We start from the raw sequence: 23312 nt of genomic DNA on the forward strand, positions 1-23312 counted from the left end.
ACATTTGAGTACCCCCCCACCCCCGAGTATGCTCAAAAGGGTTCAAACAAGAATTTATGTTGTCATGAACTCATGCTCTTTTAACAAGCTTCAGAACTTTTTGTAGTTAGAAGTCCATTATCAACTTCTACCTTACATTCAAGACTGAGGTCTAAAAAGGTACTGTCCAAAAAACTGATGGAATTGTTCTGTCTCTTGTCCAATAGGGTGGTCATTAGCCACATGTGGCTATTGAGCAATAAATGTAATGTAAGTGAGGCATTGCATTAATATAAGTAGCTATATGTGGCTAGTAGTCCCTGCTGGAGTGTACACTTGCAGAAAAGTCAGGGGTTTTTTTTTTGGCAGCCATTGTAGAATATTAATTCTCCGACCAGGGATTGAACCAATGTTATTAGCAATGAAGCACCCAGTCTGAACCACTGGACCACTAGGGAATTCCCAATGTCAGTTTTTAATTTTTTCAACTTGGATCCTCTGTTTCACTCAGTCCACTATTCACAGGTCTAGCTTATCCCCTTCACTTTTAAAATTTCATATTGGAGCATAGCACAAATAATATTGTGTTAGTTTCAGGCGTACAGTGAAGTGATTCAGTTATATACATGGATGTTTTTCAAATTATTTCGTCATTTAGGTCATTACAGAATATTCAACAGAATTCCTTGTGCTATACAGTAGGTCCTTGTTGGTTATGTTTTAAATATAGCAGTGTGTACATGTCAATCCCCAATTCCCACTCTGTCCCTTCCCCCCATCAGAAATTTGTTCTCAATCTGAGTCTGTTTTGTACAATTTTAAATTCATTTTTATCTTTTAGCCATGTCATGTCTTTCTCTTACTTCACTTAGTATGATAATCTCCAAGTCCACCCATGTTATTGCAAACGGGATTATTTCATCCTTTTTAATGGCTGAGCACTTGTCATTTACTTTTTTTCAAAATCTGATTAAGAAATTTCCCAGCAGCTCATCAATCATAATTATGAATTCACCCAACACAAATATGTATTTGAAATTGACCTGAAAAAGTAAACCATCAGTTTTTCCCTTCTTTATGATTTATCTCCATAACCTAGTTAGAAAACTTGAGGTGGGACTCCTATCTTCTTTATATATAAATATAAAATGCCAGTTCTTGTGGAACAAAATTTAAATAATGAATTTGATAAAAGGATGAACTTTAACCCACAAGTAATTTACCATTATTTTAATTTAGAACCATATTAGGCATGCAACTAATGTAAAACATACAAAAGATTTTAGTAGGAGTATCACTATTTATTCTCATTCAGGCAATTTTTCTGTAACTTCAACATTTTCCTCTCAAAACATAAGAACAAAAGAATCCCAAAGCTTAGAACTGGATCACTTGGCCCTTTCTCTTCTTATCTCCTCCGAGTTCAAAATGCTTGCACCTCTTAATGGCCAGCATCCTCTTGGATCTGCAGTTGGGCTCAACGCATTCAAGTCTCAGCACGATCTTCTTTGTGGTTTTAGCCTTCTTCCGGAAAATTGGCTTGGTTTGCCCACCGTAGCCACTCTGCTTCCGATCATAGCGCCTCTTTCCCTGGGCATACAGGGAATCTTTGCCCTTCTTATACTGGGTCACTTTGTGAGGCTGATGCTTTCCACACTTCTTACAGAAAGTCCTTCGGGTTTTAGGTACATTGACCATCTTTGCAGCAGAAGTGTCTTCGCGGTGCAAACTGTTGTAAGACACGGGAGCAAACGTTAGAACACTTGAAACAGCAACGTATAAATCCACCAAGTGCTCATTTTCCGTATGAGTAAGTGCACAACTTTTTGGAATGCTTAGTTTACAGAATGAGACTCACTAAAAAACAGCAAGAGTAGCAGCACAGGGACGCCCAGTACGGTCAGTCCCGCGTACAAAGTGGGATCCTTTGGGGCTTAATTTATCGTGGTTGCCCAACAACTAAAGCGTAATGGTGGGATACCTTACTTTCTCCGGCAGAGAGAGGGCCGAGGCTAGAGTTTATTTTCGACTCTCGGCGCACCCTTTCCCTCCATGTTCTAGCTCCCGGGCATGCCTGGCTCGGAGCGCGGTGTAGAACCACCGCCACGGCCCGCTCAGTCCCTTCGAGGACTGCATCTGCCTAGTTTCACATTTGCCTTCAAAGCACCGTCACCCGTAAAAGCGCTAAAGGCTGACGTGTCCTCACTGAGTGCCGCCAGGCCCAGCAGCCGCCATGCGAGCGCCCTTTCCGGAAGGGAAAAGTGAATTCTGGAAATCCACTAACCAAGGCGGCAAACCTCGCCCTCCCTCTCCTAACAGGGCTCACCAGGTCCGGCCCGGCCAGCCTCGAATCCTGAGCACTGGAGGCTCCGCCGTGACCGCCACCACCCAATACCTGGCTTACCCAGAGACCCGACGTCCACGTTCCTGTCTCGCTCGTCTCGCGCCTCACAGGAAAAGGAGGGACGTGGCGGAAGTAGGAACTGAGCCTGAGCGGCAGTGCCGCGGACCAATAGGTGGCGGGCAGCGACGGCCGGGCGTCTCCGGACGTGTCCGGGAAGCGCCAACCGACGGCCAGGGGCGGGCCGGAGGGGTGTGGGTCCCCGGGCCGCGGTGCTCGGCGGGCCAGTCGCTGCCTGTCAGGACAGTCGCCGCCGGAGTGAGGCCAGGCGAGGTTGTGTTTCTCGTTCCGGGATGTCCGGGGCCGAACAGAGATGAGAGCGCGGAGGACGCAGGGCCGCTGGAGGCGCAGGTAACGGAGTCGAGGTACAGCGGGGCCGCGTCGGGCTTCTTCCCGGACCGGTGCTGGATGGAGAGGACCGAAGCGACGCCGTGCCTCTGCTCCTAGCGGCGGGGCCGCTGCCCGAGCTGCAGTTGCCAGGTGAAGATGTGTGGAGCCCGGGCGGCGCGGGGGAGCTGAAAACCTGCGGGTCCCGGGACCCCCGGGGCCCGGGATGAGTTAGCGAGGGCAGCTTCGGGGGCCAGTTCCGACTACTGCAGGCCACCGCCACGGTTGCCGCCCGCCCGCCCCTTCCCCGCCGGGGCCGCTGGCTCCTTTCCGCGCCCGCCCGCCCGCCTGCCCGCGCTCCCGGCCCCGGAGACCATGAGGTTCCGCATCTATAAGCGGAAGGTGCTGATTTTGACGCTCGTGGTGGCCGCCTGCGGCTTCGTCCTCTGGAGCAGCAATGGGCGACAAAGGAAGAACGAGGCCCTCGCCCCGCCGCTGCTGGACGCCGACCCCGCGCGGGGTGCGGGCGCCCGGGCTGGGGACCATCCCGCCGTGTCGGTGGGCATCCGCCGGGGCTCCAACGAGTCGGCGGCTCCGCTGGTCGCCGCGGCCCCGCAGCCCGAGGTGGACAATCTGACGCTGCGGTACCGGTCCCTAGTGTACCAGCTGAACTTTGACCAGACGCTGAGGAATGTAGATAAGGCCGGGTCCTGGACCCCCCGAGAGCTGGCGCTGGTTGTCCAGGTGCACAACCGGCCCGAATACCTCAAACTGCTGCTGGACTCACTTCGAAAAGCCCAGGGAATCGACGACATCCTCGTCATCTTTAGCCATGACTTCTGGTCGACCGAAATCAATCAGCTGATTGCTGGGGTGGATTTCTGTCCAGTTCTGCAGGTGTTCTTTCCTTTCAGCATTCAGTTGTACCCTAACGAGTTCCCGGGCACTGACCCCAGAGATTGCCCCAGAGACGTGGAGAAGAATGCAGCTTTGCGGATGGGATGCATTAATGCTGAATATCCCGACTCCTTCGGCCATTATAGAGAGGCCAAGTTCTCCCAAACCAAACACCACTGGTGGTGGAAGCTGCATTTTGTATGGGAGAGGGTCAAAGTCCTTCGAGACTATGCTGGCCTCATACTTTTCCTAGAGGAGGATCACTACTTAGCCCCAGACTTCTACCATGTCTTCAAAAAGATGTGGAAATTAAAGCAGCTAGAGTGCCCTGAGTGTGATGTTCTCTCCCTGGGGACCTATACTGCCATTCGAAATTTCTATGACGTGGCTGACAAGGTAGATGTGAAAACGTGGAAATCCACAGAGCACAATATGGGTCTGGCCCTGACCCGGGAAGCCTATCAAAAGCTGATTGAGTGCACAGACACTTTCTGTACTTACGATGATTATAACTGGGACTGGACCCTTCAATATTTGACTGTATCTTGTCTTCCAAAATTCTGGAAAGTGCTGGTTCCTCAAGTTCCTAGGATTTTTCATGCTGGAGACTGTGGTATGCATCACCAAAAAACTTGTAGACCAGCCACCCAGAGTGCCCAACTTGAGTCACTCTTAAATAATAACAAACAGTACCTGTTTCCAGAAACTCTAACTATTAGTGAGAAGTTTATGACAGCCCTTTCCCCACCTAGGAAAAATGGAGGGTGGGGAGATATTAGGGACCATGAACTCTGTAAAAGTTATAGAAGGCTGCAGTAAAAAAAAGAAAATCACAATTACAAAAGCAAAAGTAGTGACAGTCTTCTATTTTTGATATTTGTCCAAATAGGATATACAATTGAATAAAAAAGTTTAGGAACTGGTTTCTGCTTTAATACAACAACAAAATTCTTGTAAAAGTTGTCCAAATATAGTCATCTTTTCCTTTTATGTCTGATTAAGATTTAAAACGCAAGTTTTCATTTTGAGAATTGCGTTTTAAAGTTCAGTGTGTATCTGCTAGAGGTAATCACTGTTAATTGATAGAAGAGGGGAAACTTTATTTGCATCTATTAATCTTTTTATCTGGAACTTTGTACACTTTTTCACTTTCAAGACTTATTTTAAGTACAGCAAAATTTATTTAAAATTGTCATATCAGTAAAAAGTATTACAGTGAAATTAAGAGTATTAATGTAACAAGCCCAGCTTCACTCTTGACACAGTAACTAGGAAGAGGTTGCTTCAGTGGTTTTATAATTCGAAAATTGGGTTTGTTAAACACCCTGTCAGAACAGTCATTTTCAGTATTAAAGATTCCTGTATTATTGTGTTAAGAATTGCCTGTGCTCTGGAACCTGCATAGAACACACTTTCTTTTGGAATGTATTTGACTGATAAGAAAGTTTAAACACTTTTCACCTCAATGTAGAAATACAGTGATTTTTTTTTCTTTTAGTGCTGCCAAAATAAAATACTTGTTTTTGCATAAAAAGGTTCCTAATCGTTTTTCAGAATAATTTTACATCAAAGTCCACTAAAGATACTCTTGAAGGTTTAAAATTAGCATTACATTTTATTTCTACATTGTATAAGTAAGTTTGAAATAAAACCCAGCTCTTGACAGTCCATTCCCTTTGGAGGAAACTGGCTTTCAAATTAGCCACGTAGAGATAATGAGCAATAAAAAGCTGCTGTGTAAGTGAAATACAGCCAGAAATGAAACAAAGTTCAGTCCTGCCAAAGTGAAACATGTTCTAGAGCAGGCTTTATTTCACCAGAAATCGCACTTTTTAAAACAAGAAACAGGCTTAAAATTTATTCCATATTTAACATGTTTCCCTTAACATACATAATTGCATTCAACCAAAAGTATACTCATAGACTAATTTCTGTGTTGATACTGCAAATAGTCATTTCAGCCTAAAGACTGTGTACCCTAATAGACAGTCACAAAATTATTACTGAATCAAATAATTCCTGTCATGGTTGAAAAATGTATGTGGTCATCTATAATGGCACAGATAGTTCTGTTTTATGGGTTCCTTTATACTGCCTGCAGCCCAGTTGGGTCCAGGTTTTATTGGAGATAAAGTGTATATCAGGATGAACTGCCAGGGGTTGTTCGGTTTTTGGTGCTCTGACCTGACCTCCCTAGTTCAAAAAGACTAAAGAAATTAGGCAGTTTCCTGGACTAAGGTAAGGCCAGAGGTTTGAGTTAGTAGCTGACTTTGGAACAGAAATACATCATCAGCTCATGGTCTTGGGGTCAGCAAATGGATCAACAAATATTTTCCTTTCTATACTTTCTTTCCTGTTGTCCTAAAACTTTTTGTGAGAGGAAAAAAAACTATTGCAATTTTCTCCTGGCCTTATATAAAATATTCCACAAAACTCATAATTTAGCAACTATTAAAAACATCTGCTGCCCTCTTTTAGGTATTATAAAAGAAACTGATTAGAAAACACTAGCTTTTGTTGTTGTCTTCATGTAATACTATAAGGAAGACAATTTTCCTATTGGAGTAAATTCTCAGATTTTCTTAAATTGTCTTGTTCTAAAACTTGTAAACTAATTTTATAAAACCAAGGAATGTTTTACTAATTTCCAAAAAATTATTTTAAATTTTGAGTTTTCAAAGTCATTAATAACCTTTATTTATATATATGTATATACCCACACATTTATATGGTGACTTACATATGAGAAGAATGATACAGAGTTGAAGCAAAAATGCTAAATTTCAGTGTATTTGTATTGTTTGGATCATTTAACATTGGTTAATAAAGTTCTTTCAGAATCTCTATGACAAGCATAAATACTGAATAAATCCTATTTAGTGAGACTTATAAACACATAGTTTTGAGATTCTCCTTCCCCCAACACACACACTCTATTGTGTGTGCTTTTAGTTCATTACATTCTTGAGAATTACTTTTTGTGACACTATATTTTGAAACTTTATTAAAGTAATAGCAAACAAAAGCCAAAAATAAAGACTATAAACAGGTTGTATTGACACTAAACATTTAACTCTCCATTAGAAAAAACATACAACAGAGGAATCACAAAACTTACGTCCATAATTAAGGAAGCTTTGTATTGACATAAACTCTGTGTACACGTACACACACAAAATATACCTTCAGTTTCCCCATAAGAATAAAAATACAAATTTTAATTTTATACTTTTTTGAATACTTTTGGTTTTAAGATAGTAAACAATCTGTTTCATGTCCAAAAGTTTGTACTCAGCCTCTAAAAAATGATACAGAATTAATCCAAGTCATAAAGCAAAGAATTCTGAAAACTGAATGAGCAGTGAGTCACATGATCTTTAAAGATCTGCACACTACCATCCTGCATATTGGTTTCCTTTATGTGGTCAAAACCAGGTGTATTGTGAACTGCAGTTTTGTTCAGTAACGAAGATGGGTGATTTCCATCCAATTCTTTCTCTTCAGTTATTACTGGTTCTTTTAAGTTATCTTTTCTTTCATTTACATAAACAGCACTTTTGTCTTTTATAAATTCATGTTCCTTTTCTGACTTAAGTTGCTGAGACTTTGCAAACAGCTTTTGAGAAACATCAAGAGCCCCTTGTTGCAAGCATGTGACTGAACAACTGTCTGCTTCTAGTACTGTGACTGCTACAGATGAATCAGAATCAGTTGTTGAAGTGGTAGCATGTTCTATATTTTCTTTTTCTGTTAGAGGACTTCCTTCATGGACTCTTTCTTCTTTTTCATGAAGCTGCTCAGAGTTACTGCATTCTTGCAACTATGTTAAGAGAAACAGCAAATTAATAATTCATTGAAACAAACAGAAAAGTAAATTATACCCTCTGGAAACTTTTAAGTTGTGAAGGAATAAGCCGGTAGACTTGCAAATCCGCTTCCTGGCTTCCCCTTCAAAGTCAATCTCCAAATGCTGCCAGTCATTTTTTAACAGTGCAAACCTGGCATTGATTCTCTAATTAAATCCTTTCACTGACTCTTCATCTCCTTCAGGATAAAACAATCTTAGCCTACAAATCTTTTAACATGGCCTATAAAGCCCAGTGACAGTCATTCTTATAAGGGCATTCTTGGTTCACTGGTTAGGACTCCAGCCTCTCACTTCCAAGGACCTGGGGTCAATCCCTGATTAGGAAACTAAGATTCTTCTTTGGCCTCCAGAAGCAGCCAAAAAATTTAAAAAGGGCATTCTTGAATTTTCCTGTATTTCTGTGATTCTTCAGAACCTCTTTCTCACCTAGTTCACATATAAGTCAACTGTGCTAGTTACTAAATTATTTAAGTCTAATATAAAAGACTATAACCAAACTTAAACTAGAAAGAATGAACAAACCATATATAACATATATAGTTCCAGTGGTTTGAGAATCAAAAACAGTTGTTAGTCCCTGGACTAGTACATTTCCCAAATGTTAGTTTCTCTCTATTCCTCACTGAACAGTTATTTTGGGATTAAATGAGATAACATAAGTGAAAACGAATCATAGATGTTTAATAGTAAAATACACATCAAAAAAAGGTCTGTATTCTTAACATCACTCTTCCCAGCCATTATGTGCATTTAAAGTTATGATATAAAAAATCAAGAATTAAGTGATTTGTCAGGCTTCAACCTTGCCCCAAATCACTAATCTATAAAGCCTACCCAAATCCTTACCTTTGCATGTATTTCAATCTTACTATCAGTAACCTGAAGAACTTCAATTAATGGTGGAGTCACGGGTAATGTCTGTTTGAATGGAGGGCTCAGGACCTCTTCAAGAAACTCATTAACATTGTCTTCATTGACAAATAACCTTTCCTAAAATAAAAAGAGAAAAAATATTCTACTTTATTGGTCATACTTGACAGACAGAATTGTATCTAAAATCAGCTCATAACAATTCTCACACAGTTCAGGTCTTCACTTTTAAAATGTTTATTTCATGTTCTTCCTATGCTTTTTTGGCCAAAGAAAACAGTATTGTACAGAGCAAAAAGAATAGCAAGAGTACACACATATATAGGAGAAGATTCTAAAATAAAGTCATAGTTCCTTGTCTAGGTCTATATAAATCTGAGGTATGCTTTCCCTCCAGATAATTCTACTTACAAATCATATCTTCCTTTTTTCCCCCCTCTCAGTATTTTGTAAGAATAACATCACCTCTAGTTTTAAATGTAGTCCAAACTATAAAATGTAATTCAATTTTAGAACACTTCCTAATGAGTCAGCTAAAGATAGACAAGACAGGATGCATTCAAATTTTGTATGACCAATTTGCCTTTTAGTTCTTGGCTAGGTAAGAGCCAAGTATAATATTTTATTTAAGATAATTATATTCTATTTTCAAGCACTGTAATAATCCATTGCAACACTAGCATATAACTGTATGTAAGAATGAGGAAACACTATAAGTCAACTAATCTTAAAAAAAATGAGGAAACAAAACATTGTAAATCAACTATACTTAATGAAATTTTTTAAAAATTAAAAAAAGGAAGGCGGTAGATTACCAAACTATAGGATATACAAAAATCACTTTTGCAGGGAATCCCAAAGACAAAGCAATTTGTTCCTATTCGAGTATGTCAAGTGAATATAGGTATATGGTTAGGTCTTTGAAGGAACAACTATATTTTAAATTCTTCAAATCAGTTCACCATTGCCCCAAATAAAAATTTTTCCTCTGTACTACAATATAAACAAATTAATTACAAATACACACAAATGCATTATTTGGTCCAAACTGGGGGCATGGTGGGGAGGGGAATCAGAAAGTGATGTTTCGAATTCCCTTCTATTAAACATAACTTGTGAACACCTACCAAACAAAAGTGAGCTTTGCTGAAAGAAAAACTGTACATTTGAAATAATTTGCCTTGTATTATCTGAAGATCTAGGCGACAGAATAATACTGTAGGGTACAAACAACCCTCTCCCGAAAAGCATTTCTAAGGTCCATGTGTCTGCAAAAGACTTACACATTAACTGCAAAAACTACATCAGACAGTTCAGTTACCTCAGAAAAGTAACATTTATAATGGCAATGGTTATGATTAAAATAGAAAGGATTTGCATAAACTTGCCCTCTCCATCTAATGACTAATTTTACTATAAAAGATAATAAATTCAGAAGTCCTAAAGCTCTACGAAAATTCCCAGTGAAGACTTAAGGTTTACAGAAATGTATTTTGTACTTGTGTGTAAAGTAACAAATTCTGACCTTGACAGCCACAAATCAGTCTCTTTATAATATTTTCATATAAGGCATATAATAATGTAATCATTATATATGTCTACTCACAAAATACTGTTGTGATTTTTTAAAAAACTTTTTTTTTTTACTTTAATACAGCCGGGCCAGTCAAATTTAAAGGAAAAAAATTGAACATTATGGTTCCATCAGCCTCAGCAAGTAATTATAATTATAAATCTATTTCAGGCTTCAAAAATATAAAACACAGTTGCCCTAATCCCATTTTGGTCTAGTTTCTTTGCTAAAATAACATTCAGATACTAGAAAATCAGATTAAAATATATTCTTTAGTATTCTCTCAAATGCTGTCCATTAAAGCTTTCGTCCCACCTTGTGAGTTATTTTCTCATTTACTAAAACAATTACAGGAAAAAGACTGCCCTTTCCTAAATTTCCCCTTTCTGATGACATAAACAGATAGTCAATTTCATATTTTATTTTCTCACGAAGTATCTTACCTAGCCCTGCCTATTTACCATTTTTGGAGGGTTTCAATTAACCACTTCTCATACAAGATACACCTCATAAATATAAAAATTTAACTTACTAGTAAATTCTAGAAAAACACAGGAAGAAGTAAAACTTTCTGGCAGGTTAAATAAACCCCAAGGCCCAAAGCTTAAATTTTAATATATAATCTGTGCAACTAGTGTTCTGAATTAGGGAATTTAACCCTTGAAGATCTTATAAGAGCAAAAAAAATTACATGTAACATTGATACAAACCTCAATCAAAATACCAATTAATTGTTGACTTATGAGTGTAAAATTTCTATAGAAGTTCAAATTTTAAGTAGGTTCTCTCCCCACCCACCTCCCCCAGTATTTGCCAATAGTTCTGGAGTACTGAATTGACTCTCAAGATCCTAGTAGTAACTACAAAATTATATCCTAGGTAAACCTAAGAGTCACCCTCAGTTTTTGACTAAAACAGATGGAGCTGATGTCGGTACTAACAAAGGATTAAATTACACTTTGTTAAATGACAGCCATTATGCCAAATGCTAATAGGGAAGAGATTAAAACTGATGCCAAAAGAAGCAATTTCAGTGTAATGTAAAGACCACTAGACGTCAATCCCACCAACATCAGAGAGTAAAATTAAGCTGCACCGTATGGCAGAGGACGCAAGGTATTTAGATTCAGCCCTGGGTCTGAGTTAAGGTTTTCCCGCAGAAAAACTGGCACAGGCCAAGTTAATTTTGCTCTCTGGAAGTAAACTATTATTTACTTTCTAAGGTTGGGAAAAGCTATCTAAAACTGAAAATAACGCTATGATAGAATGTCTCTTCCCTATTTGTGTCACAAACCCCTTTGAGAATATGACTAAAGTTATTATAGTCCTTCTCCCCAGAAGAAAACCCTCAACTTTGTGTATACAATTTTAGAGGTCTACGGATCCCTGAGAATCCATTCATGCATTGAGGGTAACTTTGAAGACTTGAAACCCATCTACCAGAGAGTATGCGTTAAATTTTCTTCGTTATTGGTTCCCCCCCCCCCCCCCAATTATGCGTTTAACGTGTACTGACGTCTTTCATCAAGGGTTATCAACTTCAAGTCGTCAGGAGAGAAGTTATAATGGAAAACTCTTTGTTCAGGATAAACTGTGAGGATGACTGTGATAAGTGGAATAGAATGTCAAACATTAAGACTCAAGAAAGAACTGTTACCTCCAAACAACAGTTGTTTAAACCGTAATACCACTCTCTCCAGTATCCATGGCATTCTGGAGATTTGGCCAGGTCTATCACTGCATTGTTGGAAGAAATGCTAACCACTGGTTCCTTGGTACTCAATTTATTCTCTGGAGTAAATTGCAAAAAGAAGGAATAGTAAACTAAGTCTTGGGTAGAGAAAGATAGTTTGTACCAGAGGGGGTTCACTTCCCCTTGAAGACTTTGAGGCAGGATCCAAGGCACTTGAATGAGCAGAGTCAGGGATTCTTCATCCTGACTACACTGCAAAGGCGGACACAAAGCTTCCCCGCGGTCGGTCCCGGGACCACCCATCGCTCGATAAGCCGGCTCCCTGCCGGTGCCTTCCCGGGTCTCGCGAGCCTCCACGCCGAGGGTCGGGCGCACGCTCGGGCTCCCTACAGAAAGGCCCGCGTCAAGGTCCCCGCAGGAAGTACTAAGCGCGCCTCCGCCACGGTCCCCAGGTGAGTTCCCGGCTCCGGGAGGCGGCTCCTCCCCGGTCCCCGTGGTTGGTATCTCTTGCCCGCCGAAATCCCGCTCCTCGGATTCTGCGACGCGCTCCTTCCCGGCAGCGTCCAGTGTGGCGATCCCGGCGTCTGCAGCCCGGGTTCGGCTGGGACCTGAGCTTGCGTCTCCAGCACAAACCCCCGCCGGGCCCGCCTCCCCCCGGCGAGCGGAAGCGCAGGCCGCGCCGTCAGTTCCTGGCGGGTCGGCTGCCTCTTCCGGGGACGCGGCGGCTGCCTCTTCCGGGGACGCGGCGGGCTCCGGGCGCGAGGCGGTCGGCGCCACGGGAAGCGTGACCACCAGCTGCCGCCGGGCCTTGTTGAACTGTGCCTTGCCGCGGCTGTCATCCACTGGGTACGGGAGCGAGAGTCGCAAACGGTAGTCGGGCTTCCTTGAGTCAAGGCATAGCAGCTTCCCCGTCACCTCCAGCGCCGCCTGCTCGGCAGATCGCAGCAACGGCAACTCGATGGTAACCACCAGCTCTTGGGGCACGGTGCCGGGCACCGAGTCCCGGGAGCAGCGGTAATCTTGGAGGTCCACGTGGTGGCGCTGCACCACGCTGTAGCGAGGCTCGGTGGGGGCGGGCTGCCGGACAGCCTCCGGAGGGGAGGGCTCCTGGGGCCGGGGGACCGCAGCGCTCACGCCGGCCGCCGGGTATCGGTAGGGGTAGGGGAAATCGGGGAAAGAGCTCTCCGGCTCCACTTCGGGCCGGGCCGGCGCGCCTCCGGGCAGGGGCGTGCGCAGCACGGCGGCATCCGGGGTCCCCTTGTACTTGATCTTCAGGGTCTTGGCGTTCCTCCGGTCCAACTTCACGCCGAACTGCTTCTCCACGGCCTCCAGGGCCGTGGCGTCCAGCATCTGGCGGAAGCGCTCGTGGCGCCGGGCCAGCGCGATCGCGTCTGGGTGGAAGACCACGTCGTAGACAGTGTAGCGGGTGCCGCGCCCCCCAGCGTACTCGCGGCCGGGGGCCAGGCTGTAGGGCAGGGACCACTGGCTGCCGGAGACCGCGCCCCCAGAGCCGGGCTGGCTGCTGGGCGCTCCCACCAGCGTGTTGCTGCACACGTTCACGAAGCAGCGCCGGGTGCCGTCCAGGCTGGTGCGCAATACGTGGCCCGGCTCCGGGTGCACGAACCGCACCTCCACTCCGCGCTCACGCTCCAGCGCTGTGATCTCCTCCTCGTAGCGCCGCCGGTTCTCAGGGTCTGTGAGCTCCTCGGCGTACTCGGAGAACATTCGCCGGAACTCCGGGTCCTGGAAGGCGGAGGTGAGCCGCTGGACCTCCTCTCCACTCAGATCCAAGTCTTCTAACGGCGAAGAGGCTGCCGCCTTGGCCATGCTGCCCTTCGGCTCCTTGCGCGGAGGCCAAGGGAGATGGATCTGAGACCTAGTGGGTGGGACGAGCGGTGAAATCGCTAGTCTGCGGAGAGAGGCGGCGGAGGTCTGTAACCGCTTCAGAACTGAGCCTGTGCGGCGCGTGCTCGTTGCCATAGTGACACCACCAACACCCAGGAGGAGCGGCAGGAACAGGGATGATGGAAATGACAGAAATAGCCTTAGTTTCTTCAGACCAACATCCTACGTTCTTTAGATTCCTGTGCCATGTGCAGTTACCTCTGCAGAATAAGCATCTTAATAATTATTTCCAGCATTATGTACGTTATTCGTTGTTCAGAACCCTTCGAGGTAGACCTGATCCTCAATTCACAGATGAGATGAGACCTGAAAAGTTACCTCACCAAGGTCACACAGCTAATGCACCACCCAGCAGTCACAAACTGTGATTCTATCGTAAGTTTTTCTGCTTTATTCACTTCGCTAAATCAACATTTCACTCGTCTAGATATTTCACCAATTTACCCTATTTACAACTCTCACTTGGTGTGAGAGTTATGTGCAGGTTATTCATAAATAACCAATCATCAGCAAACATTACTTTGTTAATAATAAAAATGCAAATATAAGATACCACATATCACCTATAAAAATGGAAAAGGCTTTCTTTAAAAAAAATTACTCTATTTCCTTGGGGTGGTAGAATTTATATTAAAATTTTTCTAGAAAGTAGTTTGGTATCTATATCAAAAGCCTTTAGAATGTGCATCCTTTTTTTAATGCAGAAATTCCAATTCTAAAAACATGCTCAAGGCACTATTACGATTCTAAAGGTTTGGGAAGAATCTAAGAATTCAACAGTGGGACTGGTTGAGCAGATTTGGGTAGAGCCATACAATGGGATTCTAAGCAGCCATTCGAATTGATATTATAGAAGAACATTTATTGACTGAAGTAGTTATTAATTGGTAGTTGTTAAATTCAGTGATCATTTTTCTGTTCTCATTTTGTTGACAGCCTCAGCAACATTTAACATCATGTTGGCATTACCTCAGTGACAACACTATCCAGGTTTTCCTCCTACCTCATCAGATACAGTTCCTGTGGTTTCCCCACACTGAGACCAAGTGTTGGCTTTTTTCATAGCACAGAAATCTCAACCCGCTCCCCTCTTGTGTGATCTACCTGGCCTCTTAAGGCATAATGTCACATGATGGTGCTTTAGACCCAGATCTCTGAGGTGAGGTCAGCCATGCTGATTAAACACCAAGTAGGCGAGCACACCACCTCTCTGTTGGTCCTCACAGTATTAGCTCTGGGTACTCCTGCAGTACTGTTTGTCTGCTACCCCATTTTTCAGATCCATGCTTCCTTTTAATTTCCAGTCAATGTCCACCACTAACTGGTTTTAATTCCTGTCTTATTCTAATAATTATAATTCTGGTAATTTACCTGCTCATAGTTAACTGCTCTGCTTCATCTTTCTTCACCTTGCTAACCCCTAAGGCACCCTGTATTTCTAGGCATTAAATGTGTTCCTAAAGAAATCATGTTTAGCTCTATGGTTCTTGAAACTAGACCAACAATCTGGCAGTGTCTATTTCAGTACCAGTTTCAAGGCCTAGATTGTAAATTTTTCCAAGTAATCTAGTAGCTTTTGGAATTATGCCTTGATTTCACTTTTAATCAAAATTTCCAGGCTTTAATATTCTTGAGATTAAAGCTCTATCTTGCTGTTTTAACATCAGGTCTTTTCTAATATTTTGAAAATTTACATCCTCAAACCATATCTCAAATTGCCACTTCATCCTTAACCACAATTCGCTTATCACAGTATGCAGATTAAATTTCTTGAGGAATTTTCTTCAATGTCATTTTAGTTTTATTAGTATCTCTTCCCCCCAAAGCTAAGTTTCTTTGAAAGAAGGGTCTTCCATTCCAAGTTGTCTATAATATTAAGATTATTCCTATGTTTGAAACACTCTTTGTACCTTTAACAATGTCCTATCACTCAGATTGATTTCTGGGCTCTCATTGTAGTTCCTGCCATAAATTAAAAGATAAGGGGATGGTATTAAGTGGTTATGCCCAAAATAGAAAAACAGGGCTGCTTCAAAGTGAATATTACTTCTCTTAAAGGTAAAAACTGTGGGGACAATGTTTTTAAATTTTCAGTGCAAAAGGTAATGTATTGAATACCACAGTAATATCCTGAAACATCGTTTTCACTATCATTAGAATAAATTCTATGACTTGAAATTTAAACAATTTGAAATTATTAAATACACTATTAAGACTCTTATGGTGAACAGTTAGCATGTGAATTGTTCAATCGCTCCCACGCCAGGCTCCCCTCTCCTTCACTATCTCCTAGAGTTTGCTCAAATTCATATCCAAGCATATAACTAGTATAGAAATAATGAAATTTAAATTTTTATATACAAATATATACTTATATTATGTATTTTTACACATTTTCATATTTTCCTTATGATTATACAGAAAATATTTTTCCTGTGAAACTTTGTAAAGTATACCATCATGTTTATAAAGTTATAAATAGAAATTTAAACAGGACATTCTAAAGTTTACCATAATTTTATTATAGTTTAATAACAAAATTACATAAAATAAGCAGATGATTGATGAATTCTGTTTCTTCAGATGGTCTAAGAATCTCAAAACCCTTGAAGTTTGCTGAAAATAGAAAATATTCACAAAATTAAACATCTTGGAAAGCTAAGTTATACATTTCTTAATATCTAGTTTTAATTTTAAAAATAGGTCAATACATGCACATTGCTCCAAATTCCAAAGGGGACACAGTAGAAAATAAGTCTGTCTCACTCTATTCCTGTTCTCTAGAAGCAACAGTTATATCCTTACAAAGACTGTCTAATCATATATAAAGGACTATCTAATTGGATATAAGCATGTGTAGGGGTAAATGCTTTAAAAACACAAACACAAGTGGTAGAATACATGAACACTATTCTATGCCTTTTTTTCAATTAGTAATAAATACACGATATATTTATAATTTTAACTAATCCTTTATTGAAATTAATGTAAATTAGAAAAGTCAGAATATAACTTTTAAATGGGTATATATTTAAACTATTTGTTTTGCTGTTATAAAAACTACAGTAAAAACAGCTGTACCCACTTTTATGCATAAACCCAAGTATACCTGTAGGATAAATTCCTAGAAATGAAATAGATGGTATATGCAGTTGAGGTCTTAAGAAATCTTGTTCAATTGCCCTCTGTAGAGGTTTGTGTGGTTTTTTTTTACCATTTTTATTCTGACCGACTATTGTGTGAGAATGGGTGTTTCTCCTGTATATCACTAACATTATGTTTTTAAATAAAACAACTATATTTGAAAGCACGTGTTGAAACAGGATTAACCCTCAGTCTACTTTGGCTACATTTCTATGTTAACTCTAAAATATGATTTCACAAATATTCTAAGAAAAAATTCTTTTTAGGAGAAACTATTATTTATAAATATAAGTTATTTCACAAAATTATTTCACTGTATCATAAAAATTTTTTCTCTCTTTCAAAACAAGGGAAAAAAGCATACATCAACTTGTTCGATCTAGCACTGAAAAAATTCCTCAAATTATCACTACTAAATTATAGTTTGGAAATTAGGTCAAGGGTTTTAGTATCTGACTCCACAGATGATAAATGGACCAACTATGTCAACAATAGTATCAACTTCAAGTCAAGGCCTATGCTAGAAACTTTAAGAGGGACAAGCACATAAGTGACTTCTCATACAGCATATTAAGAACTGTCATAGGCATATTAAGAACTGTCATAGAAGTCTGTATACAGTACTTAAAACACTAAACAATTCTGCATGTCATTCAGGAAACATTATAAGAAATTTAACTGAAGTGTCCTGTGCCATCATAATTCATAAATCAGTTAAATCCTATTGTGGTTTTTCTATCTCTAGAATATTAAATGGTTTGCTAAGATAGATATAATAAAAGGATAAAAGTTAAGAAGGAAATTCAGGTAAGAGAAAAATACAGATCAAAGAAGATGAGGCCAGAGCCACAGCCAACGTTTATGCTAGTAACTCCTGCTGCGGTAGAGGTGGGCTGCACACTTAGCAGTGCTCCTGGCAGCGAAAGCAAAGGGAGTCTATCAGATGTACAGTCTTCCTAAGATGAAAATGGACAGCTGCTTGGGACAGGCACAGATTTCTTTTGTTCTGAGACCTGTTGAAAGTGCTCACTATTGGTTTTCATAGCAGAATAAGTTTCATATGTCTGTTAATTTACAACAAAACTCAGTTCAGTAAAAGTCAATCTAAAGGTGGACAAAACGGAATTCCCTGGTGGTCCAGTGGTTAGGACCCTGCATGTTCACTGACAAGGTCATGGGTTTGATCTCTGGTTTGGGAACTAAGATTCTGAAATCTGGCATAGTGCAGCCAAAGATTGTTTTGAAAGATGGACAAAATATGCTTCAGAGGTAGCTTAATCCTGGGGTCACAAAATCACTGTCAACAACAGGGAGTAGTTGAGACAGGGTAAGAGTGTTTGCCCTTACCTAAAAGCATTCCAAATTTAAAAAATTTCTTTAAGGATTCATTGTTAACTAAAGTCAAACATATGTTCAGTTTATGGAACAGAGGCTAGAATATCAGTGACTTTCAAGAGTATCTGGCTGGTTATATTCCAAAAACTAAGCTGTGCCTGGAATGCAGTAAGAATCAAATACATGTCAAATGACCGAATCCAATAATAAAATTTAGTGTGTCCCAAAGTGAACAGACTTTTTCCTCCATGAATACTGAGCAGCAAAAATAATGCAAAAAATTTTTTTCAAGAAATATATATAAGAAACTATTAATCATGATTTCAGGGTTATGAAGTAGAGGTATGTTTTCTTTCTCTATTTTATACTTTTAAGCATTGTTTGAAATTTTTATCATGTATTTGTGCTTTCATTTAAATAAATTTGTTAATTATAAAAAGTAAAAAAAGGTTGAGTGTCAAGATTATATTCTCTAACAAGAACCTGGAGGTATTTGGTTACTGTTCTTAACTGGTGGGAAACAAAATACAATTAATGGAGAAATCACATGTTAGGATGCCTGTATCTAAGGGGAACTGTTAAAAATGCACATTTCTGGGTGCTACAACTGGAGAGACATTTAATAAGGTTGGGATGGGATCTTGTAATTCAACACTTTTAACATGGACCTCAGAGGATTCTCATGCATGTGGTCTATAGGACACCCTCTGAAAACTACTACCCACCAGGTAATTATTCTTTTTTTCCTCAGGACCTCCCCACACCAACAATTCTTTCCTGCCAATTTAAGGCAGATTACTTGGGTTTTGAGTGGCTCAGCTGGTAAAGAATCTGCCTGCAATACTGAAGACCTAAGATTGATCCCTGGGTTTAGAAGATCCCCTGGAGAAGGGAAAGGCCACCCCCTCCAGTATTCTGGCCTGGAGAATTCCATGGACTGTATAGTCCAGGGGGTCTCAAAGAGTCAGACATGATTGAGGGACTTTCACATGTGGAAGGCAAGACTGCCCTTTCGGAATAATAACCTCATCACGAGTCAGCCTATAAAAGAACTAGCCCAGCCCTACAGCCAATCTGAGATTTCCCGCAGAAAACAGTTCTTGGTGTATCTCATACAAATGTGCCATCAAGTACATATAATTCTGTGTCACACAGCATGAACACAATAAGTTCAGCCTAGAACACTGCCAATGAGCTACTGTAGTAATTTTTTAAAAACTCAGCACACCTTCAGAACATCTGATTTTTAGCAGTATTATGCCAAGAGACAGCTGTTTCTGAAGGCACACTTACCTATCTTCTACTATCTTATTGGAAGGATAAAAAACTTTGAATGAAAATCCACTTCTTGGAAAAGAGCCCTTTGGAGAGAAAAATAACCATAAGTGAATACTCAACTTTTAAAAAAAGAACCCCTATTTTTAAAATCAAATTCCTCACTCGTGGCTTAAAGATGAAGGTACAAGATGTGACTATAAAGTAAGGAGACAAATTTCTGTATGCTCTTTGTAGATAAAAAAATATTACTATTAAAGTATCTCCACTAGAAGGAAAAAGTAAAGTTGACCAGAACAGTCATGCTAAAAAATGTGGCCAGAAATGCTGAGGAGTGGGTCTGCTTAAGTTTAAGAAATAAGCAGTACTGAATGATGCTTAGTAAGCATATAAGAGACTCAAACATCCTGTTCAAGAAATCTTTCCTGCCCCTCTCCCTAGTGAAAACCTGGGATTGATGCCCCACCATGGTCCCCTCAAAGCAACAGAGCAGAGTCACATATACAACTGTCCATTAGTAAACTCTAAATAAAGCAGACTCTTACCTTTGCAATCTTTGTGTCCCTGGCACTAGCTCAAAACGTGGCCTATTGCAGGCATTCATTAATGGGAATAAGTATCAAGAAAGGATGAAACAATGTCAAGACCAAGTTTTAGGGACTTCTCTGGTGGTCCAGCGGTTAAGAATCCACCTGCTACTGCAGGAGACGTGGGTTCAATCCTTGCCCCTGGAAGATCCCATGTGCTGCAGGGGAACTAAGCCCATGCACCACAACTACTGAGCCTGTGCTCTAGAGCCTGGTAGCACAGCTGCTGAAGCCCGCTCACCCTAGAGCCTATGCTCTGCAACAAGAGAAGCCACTGCAAAGAGAAGTCCAGGCACTGCAACTAGAGCATAGTCCCCATTCGCCACAACTAGAGAAAGCCCACATGTAGCACCAAAGAGCCGGTGCAGCCAAAAATAAATTATTTTTAAAAAAAGTTTTGAGCTTGTCCACAAAGGTATAAATAATATAAAATGGTGGTTTACTCATTTACAAGATGAAAAAGAAGAAAAATTCAGAAATAAAGTGTTTTCAAATGCAGCATTAACTATGAGAACACACAAAGAGTTCAGTTTAAATAAGGAAATAGCCTCATTATAACAATATTGAAATATGAATAAAGATTCTGTAAAAATTAGGCCACAAATTACAAAAACAATGAAACCAAATCAATTGTGTACATCCTTATACCAGTAGTTCCCAACCAGGGTCAGTTCTGTCCCCTAGAGACATTTGGCAGATACCTAAGGACATTTTCGATTGTTAAAACTGGGGGCTGCTACTGGCATCTACTGGGTGGAAGTCAGGGATGCTGCTAAACACCCTGAAATGAACAGGACAGTGCCCAAAACAATTATCTGGTTCAAAATGTCAATAGTTGTGTGGTTGAAGAAGCTGGACAAAATAAATGTGTGAGAAAAGCAGTAAGGGATGATATTTCTAAAAGTGACCTAGATTTAAAAAAAAAAAGAACCAAAAAATTAAAGTCTAAAATTCATAAGAATCAAGGAAGCATACATATTAAAAATCACTAGTGAAGATACTTGGTATAAATAGCAACATTTATGCAGCATTTAACCCCCAAGTTCAAAAAGTCAGTTATACTTCTACAGAAATTCAGAAGCAACTTCAGGATTCTGAAGCATTTCAAGGTTCTACATAAAAATGAAATATTGAAGTGTGTCCCAGTAAGAATTTCAACATTCATCAGGCTTAGATTTTGGAGACCTGGACAATTTCTAAAAAAAAAAAAAACAATAAACAAAACACCCTCAATGGACAAGTACCAGTAATATGTGTACAGAACACAGGATATATACTCTGAAAGTAATTTCCAGAAAGGAATCCCAAGGCAAATTACTCTGAAGGGGAAAATATGCATTTGGATTTATAATGGTGCACTTTTTTTTTTAAGACTAAGTCACATTACTTTATAGTCACATGTTCTTTTGAAAGTTTAAAAATTTTCTCTTTATACCAAATTAATTCTGTTATTTCATTGATGGTATGTTTTTACTCCAACAGTAACTGATTAAACATATACTTGAAAGAAGTAACACTCTAATCTTGACAAATTATGATACATAATGTTAACTACATTCTTACAGGGTTTATGCAGAGGCATTCGGTATTGGTCAAAGTAAAAGGATCATATTTGTCTGCGATGACAAGTAGGTCAGGCACAGGGTACACTCTCAGAGCATAGTCATATGCCCAATACACTGGACAGACATAGAGAGGGAGAGGAGTCAGGTGTCCTTGGGATAAGACAGTCTTTACAAACTACAAAAGAACGACACAAAACAAACTTCAGTGCATTTGTAAAAGCTAAAAGAGAACAGAGAATTTCAAATTAAATACTGATTACCAAAGAGACTTATAAAATTTGAGAAACATTTGGGAAAACTGAATCACAAAGCTTTGGGAACACTGATACGAAATTATCCTGTATTTTAGGAGAAATTTATGAGTTTTCACAATACTATAAAAGCTACTTCCCCAAAGAGTCATTTTGGAGCAGTTATATTTTTAGCTGTACAATAAACTCATTTCCTAATTCTGTTCATCTAAAAATAATTCCACAGCTTAGGTAATGCCAAGAATATATACTTGACCTACATACACATTGAAGGTTATAAAATACATACTAAAAATGCTGTGTGTGATCTATTTCCAAACTTATAAATGAGGATACATGTAACCAGTGATTGACAGCTGTATGTCAGGGAATCTCGATAAACACAACATCTTCCTAATATGGGCATATCATAGGAAATATTTAATAAACATGATTAAAAACACATTTTCTTTAAATATATATAAGTATGATGTAAGATTTGTGAGTTCTAAAGGCAAAACAGGAAGCTCCAAAGAAATTTCCTGCTTGTTCTGCACTTTCTTCTGTCCATTAGGGGATACCTCAATAAGAAAACTGAGAAACACTGATTTAGGGAACAAAAATTACCTTACGGACAAAAGCGTGTTGAAATTATTTTGAACTATAAACAAAAAACAAAAGGGCAAGTGATTAAGTGACTTAAAATTTTATATAAAGTCACATGTAAGATACCTTAATAAAGAAGTGCTTAACTTACATGATTAGGAATATCCAAACTGCTACTGGGAAAACGGACACAGTTTCTGCACATTTTATTCACTAAGTCTTCACGAAAGACAATAATTTCTTGTGTACAATACTGAATTCTGAAATGAAAATGGTAGTTGAATGTGACTTCCTCAGAAAAAAATATAATGTAATTTCAAAGGCAAGATGTTTTATAATACATGCCCACTTCAAATTCAACCATAATCTATTCATCCATGCATTTGACAGTAATTTATTGAGCTTTCTATATGTGTCTAGCATTACTTTAGGGATGAGTGAACAAAACAAAAAGACCCCAGCCCTGATGCAGTTCATTCTACTGGGGGTGGGCATTCAGAGACGATAAACAACAGACATGAAAATTAATAGTATGTTGAGAGATGATTAAGTATACAGCAAAAAGCAAAAGACTAACAGGGATCATTTGCAGGAAGAGAAGGTCAAAGGCTGGAGTATTTAATAGGGGGACTGGAACAGGTAGGACTCATAATGAAATTTGATTTGAGCACAGAGTTGAAGAAGTGAGAGAGTCATGCAGACACGCAGAGGCAGGCAGAGGGAGCAGGCAGAGCAGAGGCCCTAGGATAAACCATGCCTGGCACATCTGAAGAACAAAAGGAGGCTGGAGTCGCTGGAATAAAAGAGGAGAAGAAATCACAGAGGAGACGGGGCCAGGTCACCAGGGCCACGACCACCATTGCATAGGATATGGGCTGTTACCAAATAAAACGATGGTCCATCTTTCTGAATCTGTAAGGGCAGTGTGATATGCCTTCTGGTTTAAAGGATCTCTCTGACATGGTTGAGGGCAGACTACGGAGGAGCAGGAGTGGAAGCTAGAGACCAGTGAGGAGGCTATTACAGTAGTCAAGGCTAGAGAAGATGGCAGAGGGTC

At 40.2% G+C, this 23312-nt stretch overlaps 4 protein-coding genes across 4 annotated transcripts in view; 1 reads left to right on the forward strand and 3 right to left on the reverse strand.

Moving 5' to 3' along the window:
- Positions 1–1239: 1239 nt before the first annotated feature.
- RPL36AL (ribosomal protein L36a like) lies at positions 1240–2457 on the reverse strand. Its single transcript, XM_052646508.1, has 2 exons — positions 2384–2457; positions 1240–1708 (listed from the first exon to the last, which is right to left on the reverse strand). The coding sequence occupies exon 2, from the start codon at positions 1675–1677 to the stop codon at positions 1357–1359; it is 321 nt and encodes a 106-aa protein (XP_052502468.1). The 5' UTR covers positions 1678–1708; positions 2384–2457; the 3' UTR covers positions 1240–1356.
- A 171-nt stretch (positions 2458–2628) lies between these two features.
- Positions 2629–5127, forward strand: MGAT2 (alpha-1,6-mannosyl-glycoprotein 2-beta-N-acetylglucosaminyltransferase). The gene has a single exon (XM_052646507.1). The coding sequence runs from the start codon at positions 3083–3085 to the stop codon at positions 4421–4423; it is 1341 nt and encodes a 446-aa protein (XP_052502467.1). The 5' UTR covers positions 2629–3082; the 3' UTR covers positions 4424–5127.
- A 1793-nt stretch (positions 5128–6920) lies between these two features.
- DNAAF2 (dynein axonemal assembly factor 2) lies at positions 6921–13435 on the reverse strand. Its single transcript, XM_052647098.1, has 3 exons — positions 11573–13435; positions 8319–8462; positions 6921–7424 (listed from the first exon to the last, which is right to left on the reverse strand). Exons 1-3 carry the CDS (start codon positions 13433–13435, stop codon positions 6921–6923), a joined length of 2511 nt encoding a protein of 836 aa, XP_052503058.1.
- Positions 13436–16076: 2641 nt separating this feature from the next.
- POLE2 (DNA polymerase epsilon 2, accessory subunit) overlaps positions 16077–23312 on the reverse strand; it is a 29812-nt gene continuing 22576 nt past the window's right edge. Inside the window, exons 16-19 of the mRNA XM_052646876.1 lie at positions 22407–22515; positions 21418–21594; positions 19286–19353; positions 16077–16129 (exon numbers count right to left, since the gene is read on the reverse strand). Of these exons, the coding sequence (XP_052502836.1) occupies positions 16111–16129; positions 19286–19353; positions 21418–21594; positions 22407–22515 (373 nt within the window). The 3' untranslated portion in view covers positions 16077–16110. The remainder of the gene's footprint in view (positions 16130–19285; positions 19354–21417; positions 21595–22406; positions 22516–23312) is intronic.

Source organism: Budorcas taxicolor, chromosome 10, assembly GCF_023091745.1.
Source record: "Budorcas taxicolor isolate Tak-1 chromosome 10, Takin1.1, whole genome shotgun sequence".
Classification (NCBI taxonomy): Eukaryota; Metazoa; Chordata; class Mammalia; order Artiodactyla; family Bovidae; genus Budorcas; species Budorcas taxicolor.